Source organism: Centruroides vittatus, unplaced genomic scaffold (assembly GCF_030686945.1).
Source record: "Centruroides vittatus isolate TY-2023 unplaced genomic scaffold, ASM3068694v2 scaffold_769, whole genome shotgun sequence".
Taxonomy (NCBI): Eukaryota; Metazoa; Arthropoda; class Arachnida; order Scorpiones; family Buthidae; genus Centruroides; species Centruroides vittatus.
The window spans coordinates 102024-117920 of record NW_027122717.1 but is presented as its reverse complement, the minus strand read 5'-3'; the positions used below and the strand labels follow the sequence as shown (position 1 = coordinate 117920).

The window sequence follows — 15897 nt, the reverse complement described above, 5'->3', positions numbered from 1 at the left end:
TAATGTTTAAGTTGGAAATTCATTTTAAAATCATAAATACATCGTTTCTCTTATTAAACTACCTCAATTTAATAGTTCAAAATTGCTTTACAAGTAATTAAATGATTATTAAATTTTGATGAACGTTTTGGTTTGTTTTTTTTAATTAAAGAAGCATTTTTTATGCATTAATTTGCGTGTAGCAGGAGCAAATTTTCATGCGAATCGGCGCCATTCATAAAAGATTATAGATAGAGTTGGTAGACATTTGCAAATGCATTTGCATTGAACTAGTCTGTGACCATAAACTAAACCGGTGATGGCAGCATTAGTCAAAAGCGAACAAACATTAATTAAGATTGCACTTGTGCACCAAAGCACTAATTCCTGATTATAACGGGGAGGAAATAGAGAAAAGGATACGATACATAAACGACATTGACCGATTAATCATAAGTCCGCATATTCCTATCTATTTAATATGGAAAACATCAATTAAAATAATCTATTAGCATGGTCGACGGCGTGTTGGTAGTTCGCGAAATCGACACTGGATAGCGCTACCGTCGGGCCTGGTTAAAATCATCCGGATCGTTGTAGCGGCATCAGTCGTATGCTGTGTAACTTAAAGTGTAGACGTTCGAATTTTCGGATCGGATGCTTTCGAAATCGGGCGGATCTTTCTACTTTGATTTAACAGATGTGGAAGGTGAGTTTGTTTTATGGTTTCTTAAAATTGTTTAATGTTTAACGAGATACGGCAAATGCTTACTTTTTTTTACTACTCCATTTCTAACGGGACCTTTGGTATCGACCGCTGCAACGTCATGTTTATGGAAGATACCTTATTTGCGATAACAAGGCTAAATCTTTGGCATTTACAGTTTAGTTGTCGGTTGTGCTTTCTTCTTATTGTTTACCTCATTTACTTGCCGAGTGTCGACTCGATCCGATTGATCAACCCGGTGATAGACAAGGTTTGACCCGATTTGGTCGCGGAGGATGTAATGAAGGTCCTTTCCAATAGATAGCCCTGGGGATTCTCCGATTGAGTGTTAATTTCGTCCACGTCGCGAACTTAATCGAAACAGATTGCCACACATGTTTACTTAGTGGTTGAACATGGGTCGAGTTCAATTTTGTGTTCTGTTGGCTTTCGTTTCTGCCGGTAATCGCATCTGTAATGTTTGTCCGACATTAGTGCTTGCTCTATATTATGCTCTAGCGAAGATACCTAGATGTGAAGATGCATTAAGATGATTACTATATCACTACATTCTGATAAATTATTCAATGGAAGCGAATCATTTAAAGTGAAAGAGATTTTAAACGGATTAAAATTCTCCCTAACCTAACAATCTTTATATAGAAAAAATTCTCACCAATATCTATAACGTTAATAACGCAATCGGCGTAAGTAAATATGTATTTTAACGATTTCTCAAAAGAGAAATGGTGGAAAATAAAAAGGAAAATAGAAGATCGAATACTTTTTCCTTTATTTATTCGTTGTTTGCTTAATTATTGAATATTTTCTGAATTTTATTAAAGAAAAATCATTTTAATTACTTAATTTTTAATGGGGTTAATTAAAGATTAAAAGATAAAAATTAATTAATTATTTGAAAACTTTTAAATGAGAACGATAACAAAAGTGATGAAAGGTTTTATTCGTGTGTTGAACGTGAAGATTTTCGAAAATGGGGGGACGTTTGACGCGAGTTAAATGATCGAAAATACCAATTCGTTGCGTGTCACGTTCACGTGTCGTTGCATAGTTTCACGTTTTATGTTAATTCCAACGAACTTTCTATGTTAAGAGTATTTTTATATATTGAAATCGAATCAATTCTGTGATTTAGATTTTAGATTTACTTAGTTGAGTGTGATTTTTTAAATAAGCTCTGTTTAAAAATAGCGAGTTGTGCTGTGCGTTAAGCTATATGCTGTTAGAGAATTCAAGATAAGTCAGTTCTCCTGTTTGATGTGTCAGAAAGGTAAAAACTACAAAATTAGATAGAAAAACCTTCACTTAACTCCATTCTAGAGAAATTGAATGTAAATTAATGTTTTTTGCTTAAACAAGAGCGTTTAAGCCGTAAAATGCGATTGAATAAGCTGCTGACTTGCAGAATTTAACAACAGATTTTAATTTTTTGTGGGCATAAAATAATGATTATAGTCTCAATTTTAGTATATTGGTTTGTACTTTTTTAATGTAGCTTTTATAATTGCTAAAAATGTACATTTTCATTCGTTGACAAAAAATGATAAGAATCTTAGCTTACTTAATTGGTGATAATAATCATCGTGTGGGACAGGACAAAATTTAGACTTACGTCCTAAGCTATGACATATAACCCTTCACTAAATAATAATAAATTTGAAAGCTTAAAGCCCTTGAAGCCTCATAGCATGAGGCCCTAAAGCTGAAGCTTGTTTAGCTTATACATAAATCCGGCCTGGTATGGGATATGTTTAAAGATTCACATCACAGGAAAAATTATACGATTTCATCTTATAGGCCTATACGGGTGTAGAAGTAAAGTAAAAGATATTCTTTCAGCATAGAAATCTTTATTAAACTTGGTATTAAAAGTTTATCTAATTAATTTCTTTTTACAATTATGAAAGATTCAAACTACATTCGGCAATTTCAAAATTTCCGAGAGTTCTAAAAATGTGTACTTCAGCTAAAGTCGTGTAATAATAATTCTAACGGGAGTAAGTTAATGGAGAAAATGTTATTTGAAATTAAACTCGTTGTATGTAGATAGATGAAAGATGTTACTACATTCTCTAAATTCAAACAAGTTTATGAGTTTTTCACTTCATCCACAAGCAAGAAGTCTTTTAAGAGCGTAGATATGAATTCAGGTTTGTAGGGTTGGATCTATCTAAAATGCAGAAATTCCAACAGTAGATTCTGAAACAGGATGTTCAGGACGTTTCTGAAAAATAACATGTGTTTGCGAATAATCTACCTAACTTCCCGAATGTTGCGAAAGAATTCGGAATATCCTGTTAGTTTAAACGAAGAACTATTCTGAGAATCAACTATGAAAGATGAGAGACACGTTTTAATGAACTACAAATAGGTCTGTAGTAATTCAGTTTAAACATTAAAGGATTATTTCTTCCATTTATCATAAATTATAAAGTTTTATGATGTAGAATATGGCTTATATAATTTAATATTTTTTATTGGTATATTTTAAAAATGACGTTTATTACGCGCTGCTGTTTATAATGGAAGAGAATGAAGTGATGCGGAGAAGCATACAAAAGGGGTTAGGATATTTATTATTGGAAAAATGACTGAAAAATATAATTTTAAAATAGAATTTTTATATTATTAAATCGCACTTTTGTCAGATTTTAAAGAAGTTAGTATGCGCCGTAATATAAGCAATACGCGTAACGTAAATAATGCAAATGATTTCGCTTCTTTGACTGGAAACGATGTAAGAATCTAAATGAATAGAAGGAGAAATCTAATGGCATAATACTTTTCACTCGATGATACAGTGGGAATTTCAAACGGCGATATTTTCGTCTTCTTCACTGAATGTCAATGCAACGTCGTGACCATTAAGCATACACCCCCAAAGGGAGAAAAATGGGGTAGAAGTGGAAAGCGTGCGTAACATCGCAATCGATACGTAACACGGGAATTGTCAACTCTAACTAAAAATCCTTAAAAATCCGATCGAAATTGGTTAATTTTACAAGCGGAGATTCTTTATGTGGTGCACAACAGAGTCGATAGAATTGGTTAATGTCGGTCTTTCGTAATTAATAACCCTATTACAGTACAGGCTGGCGTCATTTCTAGAAGGAGGATTATGGAATGAAATATACGTCGGATTACATTGATGAAATCCATGGTGCTTTCGCATTAACTGTGATCCCAGCGCCATCTGATAAGACATCCTAGCAAGTCATTAAGTCGAGCTTGAGGGACGACACTAATTCGCCCAGGTCATCATTCTACTGCATGACGTCATAATTGTCCCTCTAACTAGGACTAGGTGAGAAGGATTTGTTACCATGGTAGCATCATCTATTAATCGAATGTTTGGTTTCCACTAAATTGTTTTTGGGGTTTGAGTTCTAAATCCATCGGTCGCTGAACATTATGTTCCTCCTTTGTATTGAAATTTTTTGGCATTTTAACGAACTAAATTTCTTGTAATTAAATAATAAATGCAGTTTTCTTTTTAAATTATTTCATTTTTCACGCATTTCACAGACCACCAAACGTTTTTCGGTTATAGAAAGAAGGATCAAACCTCCGTTCTTGTGCAAATAAAATAATTTTATTAAATTAAAAGCTGTAGATACAGTCAAAAGACATAATTTTATGACTTTTAACTACAAAAATATCATTTTTAAAAATATATTTTTTTAAAACTAAATTCTCTATCAAAACGACTAAAAAGTTAGAATTTCACGAAGCTGCTAAAGCAAATTTTATAAAAAAAATAAAAATAAATAACCACGTAACGATCTAAATACATTCATTTATATAGACATAATCATCAAACGGTTACGTTTTTTATGGTAACAAGCGAAATTTCAATATAAAAAAGCGTAACGAGTTCCGTTCTGCTGTTGGGCATAACGAGTAGGGCCAGTGAGATAAAAGCATTTTAAAATTATAAGATAAATACCTAATTAGGTTCTACCTATATAGCATGTAAATATCCATTTAGTAGTTACCTATATACCTAAAATGCGATTCCATTTGCACATTTAATGCTTATTATAACGATGTCATCATATGGCGATCAGATAAGGGAGAACAAGCGCAAATGAACACACATGGCCATAGCTTGATAAATTATTACGTCAATTAAAATGATGACTAGCATCTCCTTGTTAAAAGTTAATGGATCTAAAACAACAAACGATTACTTGAAATTTAATTTACACGTTGCTGATAAGGCCAGTCTAATGAGAAGAGTGAAGCTAGACCCCCCTAAAACCCTTCTCTTTATCAAGTTAATTCGGCAGTTGATGATTAGTATCGCGATTGAATTTGATTTATGATATTATATGCGAAAATTTTAATAGATTTTTTGTAGAAAAAAATGTTAAAATTCGAGATAAATTCTGGAATTTTTTCCATTTTCGTAAATTAGTTTTAGAGCTTAATTAATTTTTTTCGGCTTATTACATCCAATGCAAGTTTACTTAATGTATATAGGCCTAACTCTATATTTTTAAGGCTTTAGAATGCCAAAATGGCGGCATTCTGATGCTGTTTGAAGGCTCCTCTATTGATAATTATGTCTAAATTAATTAATTAAATTGAAATTTAGTCTAACTATGTAATTAAATGTGTTAAAAATGGATTGTGGGGGTCACGTTTTAAGGTAGAGTTCTATGCTTAGAATTTTTAACAGATAATCTATATAGAATTATATAATTTAAAATATTAGTTTATTTAGATTAATTATAATTTTTATAAATAATTTATAGCTGAGTTGTGAGAATTAAACGAGGTCATTTGAAACTATATGTGAAGCATCAATTGTAAGTAAGAAAAACTAAGTTTCATGGCTCTTTTCTCATTCAATTCTTCTATAATTTATAAAATTGTTGAGAAAATATCATGCTCTAGTCTCTAAAAATCTTTACTTTGTTGTATTTTCATAATAAGCCTTGTAAATCTATGATGAATGTATGGTAAGTTAATGCAAACATATCGTCATCATCAGTTGGGATTTGTTCATTTTAGCAAGCAATATGTATATATATTATATTTCTTTTATTTGTGTTTTATGTATAAAATAATGAGAATTTTAAATCAAAATTTCTAAAATCTCTTGAAAGTAACGCTTTTAACGCAGTATTTTTTTAAAATTTACTTAGCTTCTTATATCCTTCATAAGCACAGGTACATCAATTTACTTATTAAAAGCACTTATTAATTTGAGAAAAATATCTATTAAAAATAACAGAAAATTGTTTAAATTTCCTTCTAATATATCAAATTTAAGTCTCTCGTAACGAAATAATCATAAATAAAAGTCATCAAAATTATAATTATACTTTTTTTCCTGGCTCCTTTAGATCTTAACTCCACCCTTTCAAATCTAAGAACGGAGGGTCTAAATAGACAACATAATAAATAAAACTTCAGAAATTGATTTGACATCATACACTTCATCCTTTTCAGATCTTCTTGGGCAGAAATAATCGCTTATAATGAAAAAAATAAAGGGAAAAAAACAAGAAAACTAGAAGAGGAATAACGGCCAACAGTTCTTTCCATCCAATCAGCTTCAATAACGAATAAAAAAATGATTTAGGAGCGGGCAAATAATAGGTTCAGAAAAACCATGTAATTACAGTTCAGACGCCCTCCTATCGAGACAAACACGGGACTCCAATAAACTTGTACTTTGGTAATAACTCGGCCGCCACATGGCGTATACCTTGGACTGAAACCTTCATATCGCCCACTTCTGACGTATGCCAGACATTACACCAGTCCCTAATACAATTGTCTTCTTGTCCATAAACTTTTCTTTCCCTGTCTACCATCGCTATTTGTTGCACTGCCCTATACAATCATTTATAATATGTCCGCTCTTTTTATAGACCTTTAACCATTTCTTAATTTATAAATTAGTTATAACGTATTCATATTGCTATTTACATGCGTCTCTTTCTCTCTTTCTATTACTTTTTTTGAAGAGAAGTAAATTTATCATTTTCCAAGTCTTCGTTACTTCAGGTGTATATCTTAAACGTTCTTGATAGAATCGTAAGCTAATGTTTGTGTTATTTAATCTTAAAATTAGAAATTGTATTTAGATATACATTTAAAACATTATTTTAACATAATAAACAAATAGAAGATAAGGAAATTATGTAATATTTACATAATCAGCAGCACAGTGAGAGAAATCTGTAGAGACCGTCTTTCACAAATTTTAGGTCTATTTCTATGAAAATATAATTAAAACTTGAGAAAAATTCATCTAATTTATGCAAATTATGTTGCGATTTAAATATATTTATAGAAATAATTTTAAATCATGTATTATACAGTACATATAACTTAATCATAATTAACAAGAAACTCAAATTCGAGGATAGGATTGATGTAATAAGGCAACGCAACACATGGGTAATCTGCCGAGGGGAATGCCTCCCGGGAGAAATTTACTATGGTAAACTGGCTCTGTTTAAGTGTTAAACACGTAAAGAAAAATTTGAAAAATTCCACGTGGACAGCCAGTTGTTGATGCGCGAACCCACGACCAACTACCAGATTTCAGTGGTTTTACTCACTCGGCCAATGGTGGCTTATCAATGCAAATTTGAAATTTTTACGATGAAACGTTTAAAAAGTTGTTACATAAATTATAGAAAATAGAAAATAATTTCTCTAAGCTTATCATAAATCGAAACAAGCATGGAAAATACATTTTAATTGTAAAGAAATTAAAAGTTTTCTTTATATTTTCAGTGTTAACCTGTTAAGCAAATAAAAAAGCTTTTTTATATTTTTTTAAAAGTTAATAAATCAGTGAAAAATGATTTTCACTTAATTACATAATCTACAAGCTTCAAATAATCTAAAAATTCCTGTTAATTTTTACGTTACAAAGCAATTTTTTCTTGCGATTCGTATGACTTACATTATAGAAAATCGAGTTTCACAATATAGATATTCACGTTTATAATAAAAATATTTATAGTAAAAGGAAAATTATATGTTTTTTATTGTTTAATTTGCTTCAGTTCGATTTATTTACGATCAAACAATTGGCATCAACCCACTTTAATGACTCTGATAATTCTTCTAATTGCTACTGGCACATCACTTTAGCTCTTTACTAGGAACCGGTTGGTGTAATTTATAGATACAAATGTTTCTCAATTCATATTCTACGTTTAGGCCTATATAATGCAAATTTTATTTATTTATATTATCACACATTCGTTTCTTTATTTTAATTTATCATTTCTTCTATGAATTGGATTGATGAGATAACGCAACTCAACACTTGGGCGTCTGCTAAAGGGGTGCCTCCCGGGAGGACTTTCCATGGGAAACTGGCCCTGCTTAGGTGTTTGGCATGTGAAGAAACCCGGATTGCAGGTTCGCACCTGGCCAGCTCGTTGGTCAGGTGCGAACCTGCAACCTGTACTCAATAGTTGCATCCACTCAACCACTAATGGGTACTTTTCTTCTGTAGGAACGTAATGATTGGAAAGTTTGTGGGGATAGATTCACACCTCGTAATAACTTCTATATATAATATAACGTATCAAAATTCCCACCCTCTTTGATACTTTACAAGGAAGTTGTATAGAGATAATATATTTTTGTATTATATTCGTTCTTTCATAGGGTAAATGGAAGTGAAGACGGAGACTCAGGCCCGTTCTGTAGGGCCCGGAGGAGTTACAACGGGAACAGACTGTGCTGGTTGTCAAAAACCTATTCGTGAACGATACCTGTTGAAGGCTCTGGATCAATTCTGGCACGAGGATTGCCTCAAGTGCGCTTGTTGCGACTGTAGATTGGGAGAAGTGGGTAGCACACTCTTCACCAAAGCTAACCTCATCCTTTGCAAGAGAGACTATCTCAGGTGAGAAAGATTTGTTTAATAAAAAACATCCTGTGTCGAGGATCCAACTAAATTATTGGTTATGTAATTAACAGTACACTTTCTTGTTTTAAAATTCGATTTTTTCCACTTAAACAGTCTTTATTCAATATTAATTCAACATTTCGAGATGAAAGGGTTATTGTTTTAAAGCAATTTTAAGCAAAAGTCAAGATTTAATTAGAAATTAAATGATGTCATTTTGATTGACAGTCCAAATTATTAAGCATTATATTCATAACAAATAAATCAATAATTATATTAACATAAGCTTGATAGATTTACTAATTTGAACTTTGAACTATAACCTTTAAAATCAAATTTTAAAGGTCATGACTTCAAAATTTCTAAAGAGAATGACAACTTATCCTTCTCTTCTTTGACTTCAGCCCTTCTGATTTATAGTCCAACTTTCCTCTACTAATTGTTCTCTATGATAGTTATAAGTAAAAAAAAAAAAAATAAAAAAAAATACAGTCGAACCTTCAATAACGACCACTTCTAAACAGCGACCATTTTTTCATGAATTTGATGCAAAAATGCATACAAAATAACCCCCAAATAATAGCCATTTATTTTTATGTTCCCGTCAGTGGCCGTTGTTCACAGGTTTGGGTGTAATAAGAAAATACATCTATTTAAATTTTAAATCGCGATTTAAGTAATCAAAATTGCCTTTAGTGCTAAATCTTGTATTGAATCAGGAATAAATTCTACCGTAACTCCTCATGAAAAATTTGATTTTTCAAGAAAACTTTTATAATATAAAACAAACCAACTTTAAAGTTATAAAATATTACTTCTCCACATAAATCAAACGTAAAAACTTTTTAAAGTCGTCCATTTTTCTTAGTAAAATACTAATTTTTTCATTGGTTGTAACACAATTTCACACTTTCAACGTGGTGAATATTTATTTTAACGATACATTTCTTTATTTAATTAAATTTTTTCAACGTTTTTACAATTAAAAACTATTTTTAAGTACATCTAAGAACCGAAACGTACATAAACAACTACAAATTAACTTCATAAACTGTTAAAAGAAGAGCGTTAAAAAAATTATTATCCTTCTTTTGCTAAAAACAACGATTGAAATAATAAAAAGAAAAATATTTTTATTTTTGCTTTCAGGCTGTTTGGGACTACTGGTCTGTGTTCTGCTTGCAACAAAACCATTCCTGCTTTCGAGATGGTGATGAGAGCTCGAGGAAATGTCTATCATCTGGAGTGCTTTGCCTGTCAGCAATGTAATCACAGGTGAGCTGCTTTTCTCACTTTTCTATATGCCTATTGTTACAAGTACCCAGTTCATCTACAGTGCAAAATCTATTTTTTCTTTTTATTTTTGTCTTTTACGTCGAGGTTTCTTTGTCTTTAGTTTTTATGTTATCCTTCCTACTAATATCGTTTGAACTGTACTGTGATTTAGTGTCTTTCACGTTATAGATAATCTCTTTAACTGATACGTGGTCGACATTTACTAAATTCAAGGCTATTTTTTCATTATATCTAACCATCATAAAGCTCTTTACCTGTCATTTTTTCTGTTAAATTGAAACGCGAAAATTGCAAGTATTTCTGTTTTAACATAAGGCTTTTTATTTCTTCTTCTTCTTCTTTCTCCTTGGTGATGTGGTATGAATTAATGTTATGATAGGATGAGAAATTGCCTTAAGGTGGTGTGGGAATTAGCATTAAGATAGAATAAGAAAACAGCAGGATGAGTTAAGAAAATAGCTTTATAAGAGAGTAGGAATATGTCGTTATGGTAGAATAGAAAATACTACGACAGGAGACAGCAGTGGAGCTTCAAATTTTGGGCCCAATGCAGCAAAAAAAGCCTTCCTGTGAATTTCTGCCCTTTTCAGGGCCCGTCTGAATACTGATATTATTCATTTCCAATATTTTGTACTTTAATGTATAACTGTACGTTTTATTTTCCAGTCTTTTTGTCCCTTCTTAATTAAATTGGGCTCCTATGCAGTTGCATTGTCTGCATCTATGGTAGCTTCACCACCGACAGAATGTGAAACCAGCCTTATGATAGACTAAGAATATGTCCTTATGATAGAATGACAAGAAGCTTACGATATGATATGAATATAACTTTTTATAATAGAGTAAAAATACAGTCTTATGATAGGATGAGAAATTGCCTTAAGGTATTGTAGGAATTAGCATTATAGTAGGATATAAAAATAACATTTATGATAGATTTATTATTGATTATTATTACATCATTTTATCATTAGTTCATGATAATCAATATTTTTAAGAGAAAAATATCATTATAATGCGTAATATATCATTTTATAATATAGATATATTAAGTGGATCACACTGTAATTTCTTTTATTTTCACAATTTTCTATATGGTTTTTATTACAATTATCCAGTTCACCTATAGCGTAAAATTTAATTTTTTGTCTTTTATATCGAGATCTCTTCGCCTTTTTATAGCTTTTGTTATATTTCTTATTAATATCGTTGATTAATTACCAGTTAATTTTTCTAAATTTATTAAAAAGTAAATGATGAAGCCCCTATTTAACGTTTTCTCTGGGACCAACAGATTCAAGCTAAAATCGAGGTAGAGTCAGAATATGGGTTTTTGTGCTTTACGAAGCAATAAAAACGGGACAATTAAATATGAATGTATAATCGGGTAAACGTTAAATTGATAAATGTTAAAAGCGGGATTTTACTGTAATAGTATAAGGTAAATGATATATAAATTGTTCATAATAGGTTATACCTCTAACTTATGTTAATGTAAATAAATAGTTCCTTTGCGAGAAAAATGAGTGAAAATTATACTTTTTATGAATAAAAACGATTATTTTTAAATAATTACCATTCTGAATATTAAATTGAATATTAAGAGTGATTTAGAATTATATATTAAAATCTTAAGTGCATTCGTTTTGTTAGAAAAGTGTGTATTATTACGTCAATTTGATGTCATTTTACGCTCCCTCATTATAAAAAAAGCACAAGAATGACACCAAAATGACCTAAGAGTGCACTATTCGGATAAAACGAATGAACCTTTGGATGAATCATCATATTCATTATTTTTAAATGAAAAATAGCTTACGAAAGAAGAAAAAAAATGCTAATTTTTGGTGCAGATGAACATTCATGAAGTCATAGAAATTTAAAAGTGATAAAGAAGTTTTCATTCTGTAACTGATTATAACGTTTCTCAAAAGCTAATTTACATAATTAGCTCTTAAATACATCGTAGTTAATTGTTCGAAAGTAATTTTCAACCGCAAAAATTCTAAAATCAAATTAAATTATGAATATTAAAATATACAGAAGTTATCGGAAATTTTTTTAAATTTTTCCCCAAATTTTGTATAGTTTCTCTATCTGATTCTTCAAATTTTATATAACAGTTTAAATTGATCTCTGTTTCTAATATATAGGGTGCCCCATAAGTCTGGAATCGTAAGATCTGTGTTGATCCTTGTTTATTCTTTTACAGGTAAAGCATAGTGTTGATTATGGAGGAACAAATTAAATATGAACGTATAATTGGGTTTTTGAATGTATGGAGTTATTGAATGTATAGGAATGTATGGAGTTTTTGAATGTATAAATTTATTTTGAAAGTATGGACCTCCAGACTTTCTACTGAATGTATGGAGTTTTTGAATGTATGAAGTTATTTTGAATGTATGGACCCCAGACTTTCTACTAATCACACACAGCGGTTTGGATGCAGCCTGGTAGTCTTCTACAATCTCACACCAACTGCGTGTCCTCACTATCAAAATAACGAATTCGTTTCTCCTTACTTAGTGCCATGCTTTACGTGTAAAAGAAGAAAGACTAACATAGCTCCTAGATTTATGGGACCACCTATACATTTCGAATTTCTTTAATTTTAAGAGTCCATATTCATTTTCCAAGATATGTAGGGTGGAGCAAAATTCGTTAACCAAGTTTTATGTCTAGAATATGAATCTGAGTTTAGAAAAATGTGTTTTTCTTCTATAAAATTGGTAGAAACATAACAAATAAGACAGCAATTTAATGTTTGCAATGGTGAACTGACCTTTAAACTATTCTGTATATAAAATACGTATATGGAAAAAAACGAACGAATAATATTTAAAAAACCGAATTATTTTTAATTAGTTGAGATAATTTTTCTTCCCTAGAATTAAATTATCTTGTTTCGAACGTTCATTTTATTATTACCGAGAATTGACGTCGGTTGAACAATTTTTGCGTAAAAATTATATTTAAACAAATAATTTCAATTATTATTGTAACATTTTCGTATCCAGAACTATTTCTATATATTAAAATTAAATATTTTAAAGTTTTTAGCTATTATAACTATACAAAATTAAAATTTAATGCGTTTGGTAGGAATTAACCTTAGGATAAAATTAGAGTTAGATTAGCTAGTTCATGTAGATAGAAATTAGTCTAGATAAGCTAACTTCTATCTACATTAAATTGATGTTTAGAAGCGAAAATTGTATTGTTTCCTACTCATTTACCCTTGTAATGACCAAGACATTATATATTGCACTTACAAAATTTTTTCAATTAGAATTGGAAATATATTATCATAATTTTGACGAAAATATAGTTCTTATATGTTCAATTATTAATTTTCTGCTCCTCTAAACCACTCTAAACCACTAGAGTTAACTTTATATGATTGTAATTTAAATAGGGTCAGCTTATTGTGTTGATACTAACTAAGCCTATACTAGCAGTATGTTTTCTCTCTCCAATCTTCAGAATATGTAGGTTGACGTATGGTCAACAATGGAACCGAGCAGTAAACAAAAATGTTGAGTTGAATGACGTTTCACTCTTCAACAAATCGTGGGAAAATTGTAGGTGAGGATAGAATTTCTCAAGAAGTTTGCTTGAGATTAACGTTCATATTCTTCACATAATGGAATCTGTTTATTAAACAAAATCTATCTGATGTGGATTTACATCCTGGATTTTTATCTGATTTATGGTTAAAACAAGACGATTATTAATTTTTTTAGTTAAAAACTGTAATTCTCTTACTGAAAAACTTCTGAGTTTATTTAATCTCTACTTTGTGACTAATTAAAATTTGCAATATGAGTAACGTGAAAAATTTTTAGAACTAATTTAAGTAATAAATTCCTGAGTGTTTATGGATAAAATATATTAGAGAACGATCGAAATTTGATTATCGTCATTCTTTCTTTTCATTGACTGAAAACCTTTCGTTGCTTAAGCCTACCAGTGGCCAATGGATCACACTACTGAATAATGGTCATACGTTCCTCCTCATCGACGGCCTGTCCACGTGGAGTTTTCCGGCTTTTCTTCGTGTCTAACACCTAAATAGAAGCCAGTTTCCATAAAAGTTCTCCCGAAAGGCACCCCCTTTGGCAGATCGCCCATGTGTTTCGTTGCCTTATCCCATTAATATAATCCAATCTTTCATTGCTTAAAATTATAGTCTTATCAGTAACGAACCCCAGATATTGCATTAATCTTTCATCAGTTAGTAAACATTGATAGATTTAATCTCTTGATAAAAAGATGTTCCTTGTATTCCTTTATGATTCTCTCATAGAGCTGTATTTATGCATTTAATAGCATTATTTAGAGCTTTGATTTAATATAACAAACATGTTAAACTTATTATAGCCGTAAGCTAACATAAGAGGCCCTTCTCCCCCATTAAATAATAATAAATTTAAAAGCATGAGACCTTAAGTTGTAGTCTTGTAACATGAAACTGTAGTTTGTTCAATCGTAGTTTAAAGTAGCTTTCTCGAGAATTAAAGCTAATTATTTGGCAGAGTTGTCACATTTTTAGTGTTCTAATGTTACGAAGCGCACTGATTAATTCTTTTAATTACTTTGAGGGGGAAAAAATTCTGTTAATTCTTAGAAAATTGTATCCTTGCAGGTTTTGCGTGGGCGATAGGTTCTACCTTTACGACAACAAAATTTTGTGCGAATATGATTACGAGGAGAGGATCTTGTTCGCTTCCATGCCGTACAGTTACAACAGTTTGGCCCAGATCAAACGTCAGACGCAAGAGCTGGAAACCTCCCATAATCGAGATGATGGTTCCAGTGGTTATGGAAGTGGAGATTCACCTTATGATAACCGGTAACTGGGGGTAGACGTGGAGTTAATTGCTAGTCAATAACTGTAGCTTAAGATTTGTCGGTTCGGAGGACCACATTTAAAAAAACAAAAAAAAAACAAAAAAATGGACATGCGTCCTTACTGATTTGTACATATTGTGTGCCATTATTCATTGGACGTATGTATTTATGTATGTATGTATGTATGTAGTTGTAGATCGGCATTAATAAAATCCGGTTAAATAGTGATCGAGTATGGTGTCAGATTATTCGAAATATTAAAAAATAAATAAACCGAACCGAAGCAAATATATTAATTTTCAATTATAGAAGCAAGTTACTTTCATACCTTCGTCCGGTTTGTTGTTATGTAACATTCTGGTTGTTTAGGATCTATGTTTTGCATGAAGAAGATTGCGAGGTAAATGGCGTCGATCTAGCTGCATAAAAGTAACTTAAGGTTAACAAGATTAAAAGAGGAAGTGAGAAAGAATAAAATTATTTTCCTCACGAAGACGGTTTGTGAATTTTACAGAAATCACGTGGCTTTCTTTTTTTCTGAAAAAGTTCACATCTTAAGACGAGATATCGCATTAAATATTCGTGGTCACGTTACAGAACGATCATTGGTTTTTATAGCTTGAAATTTCTTTTTCGGATACGAATATCTTCCTCTTATTAAACTGCTTTAAGAAGCCGGCATGTTTTTATCTTAAGCGCCTCGTGAGCGTGACATTTGTTTTAAATCACGTTATTCGTACAAAGCTGGCGACGTAACTACAATGGTTCGGGGCATATCCCGACACCTAAAAGCCTTTGACATCGCATCAGCGAAAGCTTTCAAAGTGATAAACTGCATAGAAACTGTAAAAGCTTTAAAGAAACAACTTCAAATTATTCGCTTAAATTTTCTTTAGATAATAATCAAGATCAAATTCTTGTAAGCGATTGTATGAAATTCTAATTAACAGTAAATCATAAAAACTTCGTAATAATTTTCTAACGTTTTAATTAATTTTTATGTTTTTTTTACATGTAAAAATACTAAATTTGTCAATATTAATTAATAAAAAAAATCTTATAGTGTAAATTGCTTAAAATTTGCACTGTTTTAAGTAGTTTTAAAGTTAAACTAGTCCAGCATTTTTTATTAACTTTTTATACTTATTTTAAT

General features: G+C 30.9%; 1 protein-coding gene across 1 annotated transcript; it reads left to right on the top strand.

Moving 5' to 3' along the window:
- Positions 1–556: 556 nt before the first annotated feature.
- LOC136989751 (LIM domain only protein 3-like) lies at positions 557–14972 on the top strand. Its single transcript, XM_067288003.1, has 4 exons — positions 557–688; positions 8351–8591; positions 9744–9869; positions 14539–14972. Exons 2-4 carry the CDS (start codon positions 8356–8358, stop codon positions 14747–14749), a joined length of 573 nt encoding a protein of 190 aa, XP_067144104.1. The 5' UTR covers positions 557–688; positions 8351–8355; the 3' UTR covers positions 14750–14972.
- Positions 14973–15897: the final 925 nt, after the last annotated feature.

What these genes read in the sequence shown, in the direction of transcription:
- LOC136989751 (XM_067288003.1), top strand. Translation starts at nt 8,356, where the DNA reads ATGGAAGTGAAGACGGAGACTCAGGCCCGTTCTGTAGGGCCCGGAGGA. An exon ending in TGCAAGAGAGACTATCTCAG is followed by an intron (nt 8,592 to 9,743) that starts GTGAGAAAGATT and finishes TTTTGCTTTCAG; the next exon opens with GCTGTTTGGGACTACTGGTC. An exon ending in TGTCAGCAATGTAATCACAG is followed by an intron (nt 9,870 to 14,538) that starts GTGAGCTGCTTT and finishes GTATCCTTGCAG; the next exon opens with GTTTTGCGTGGGCGATAGGT.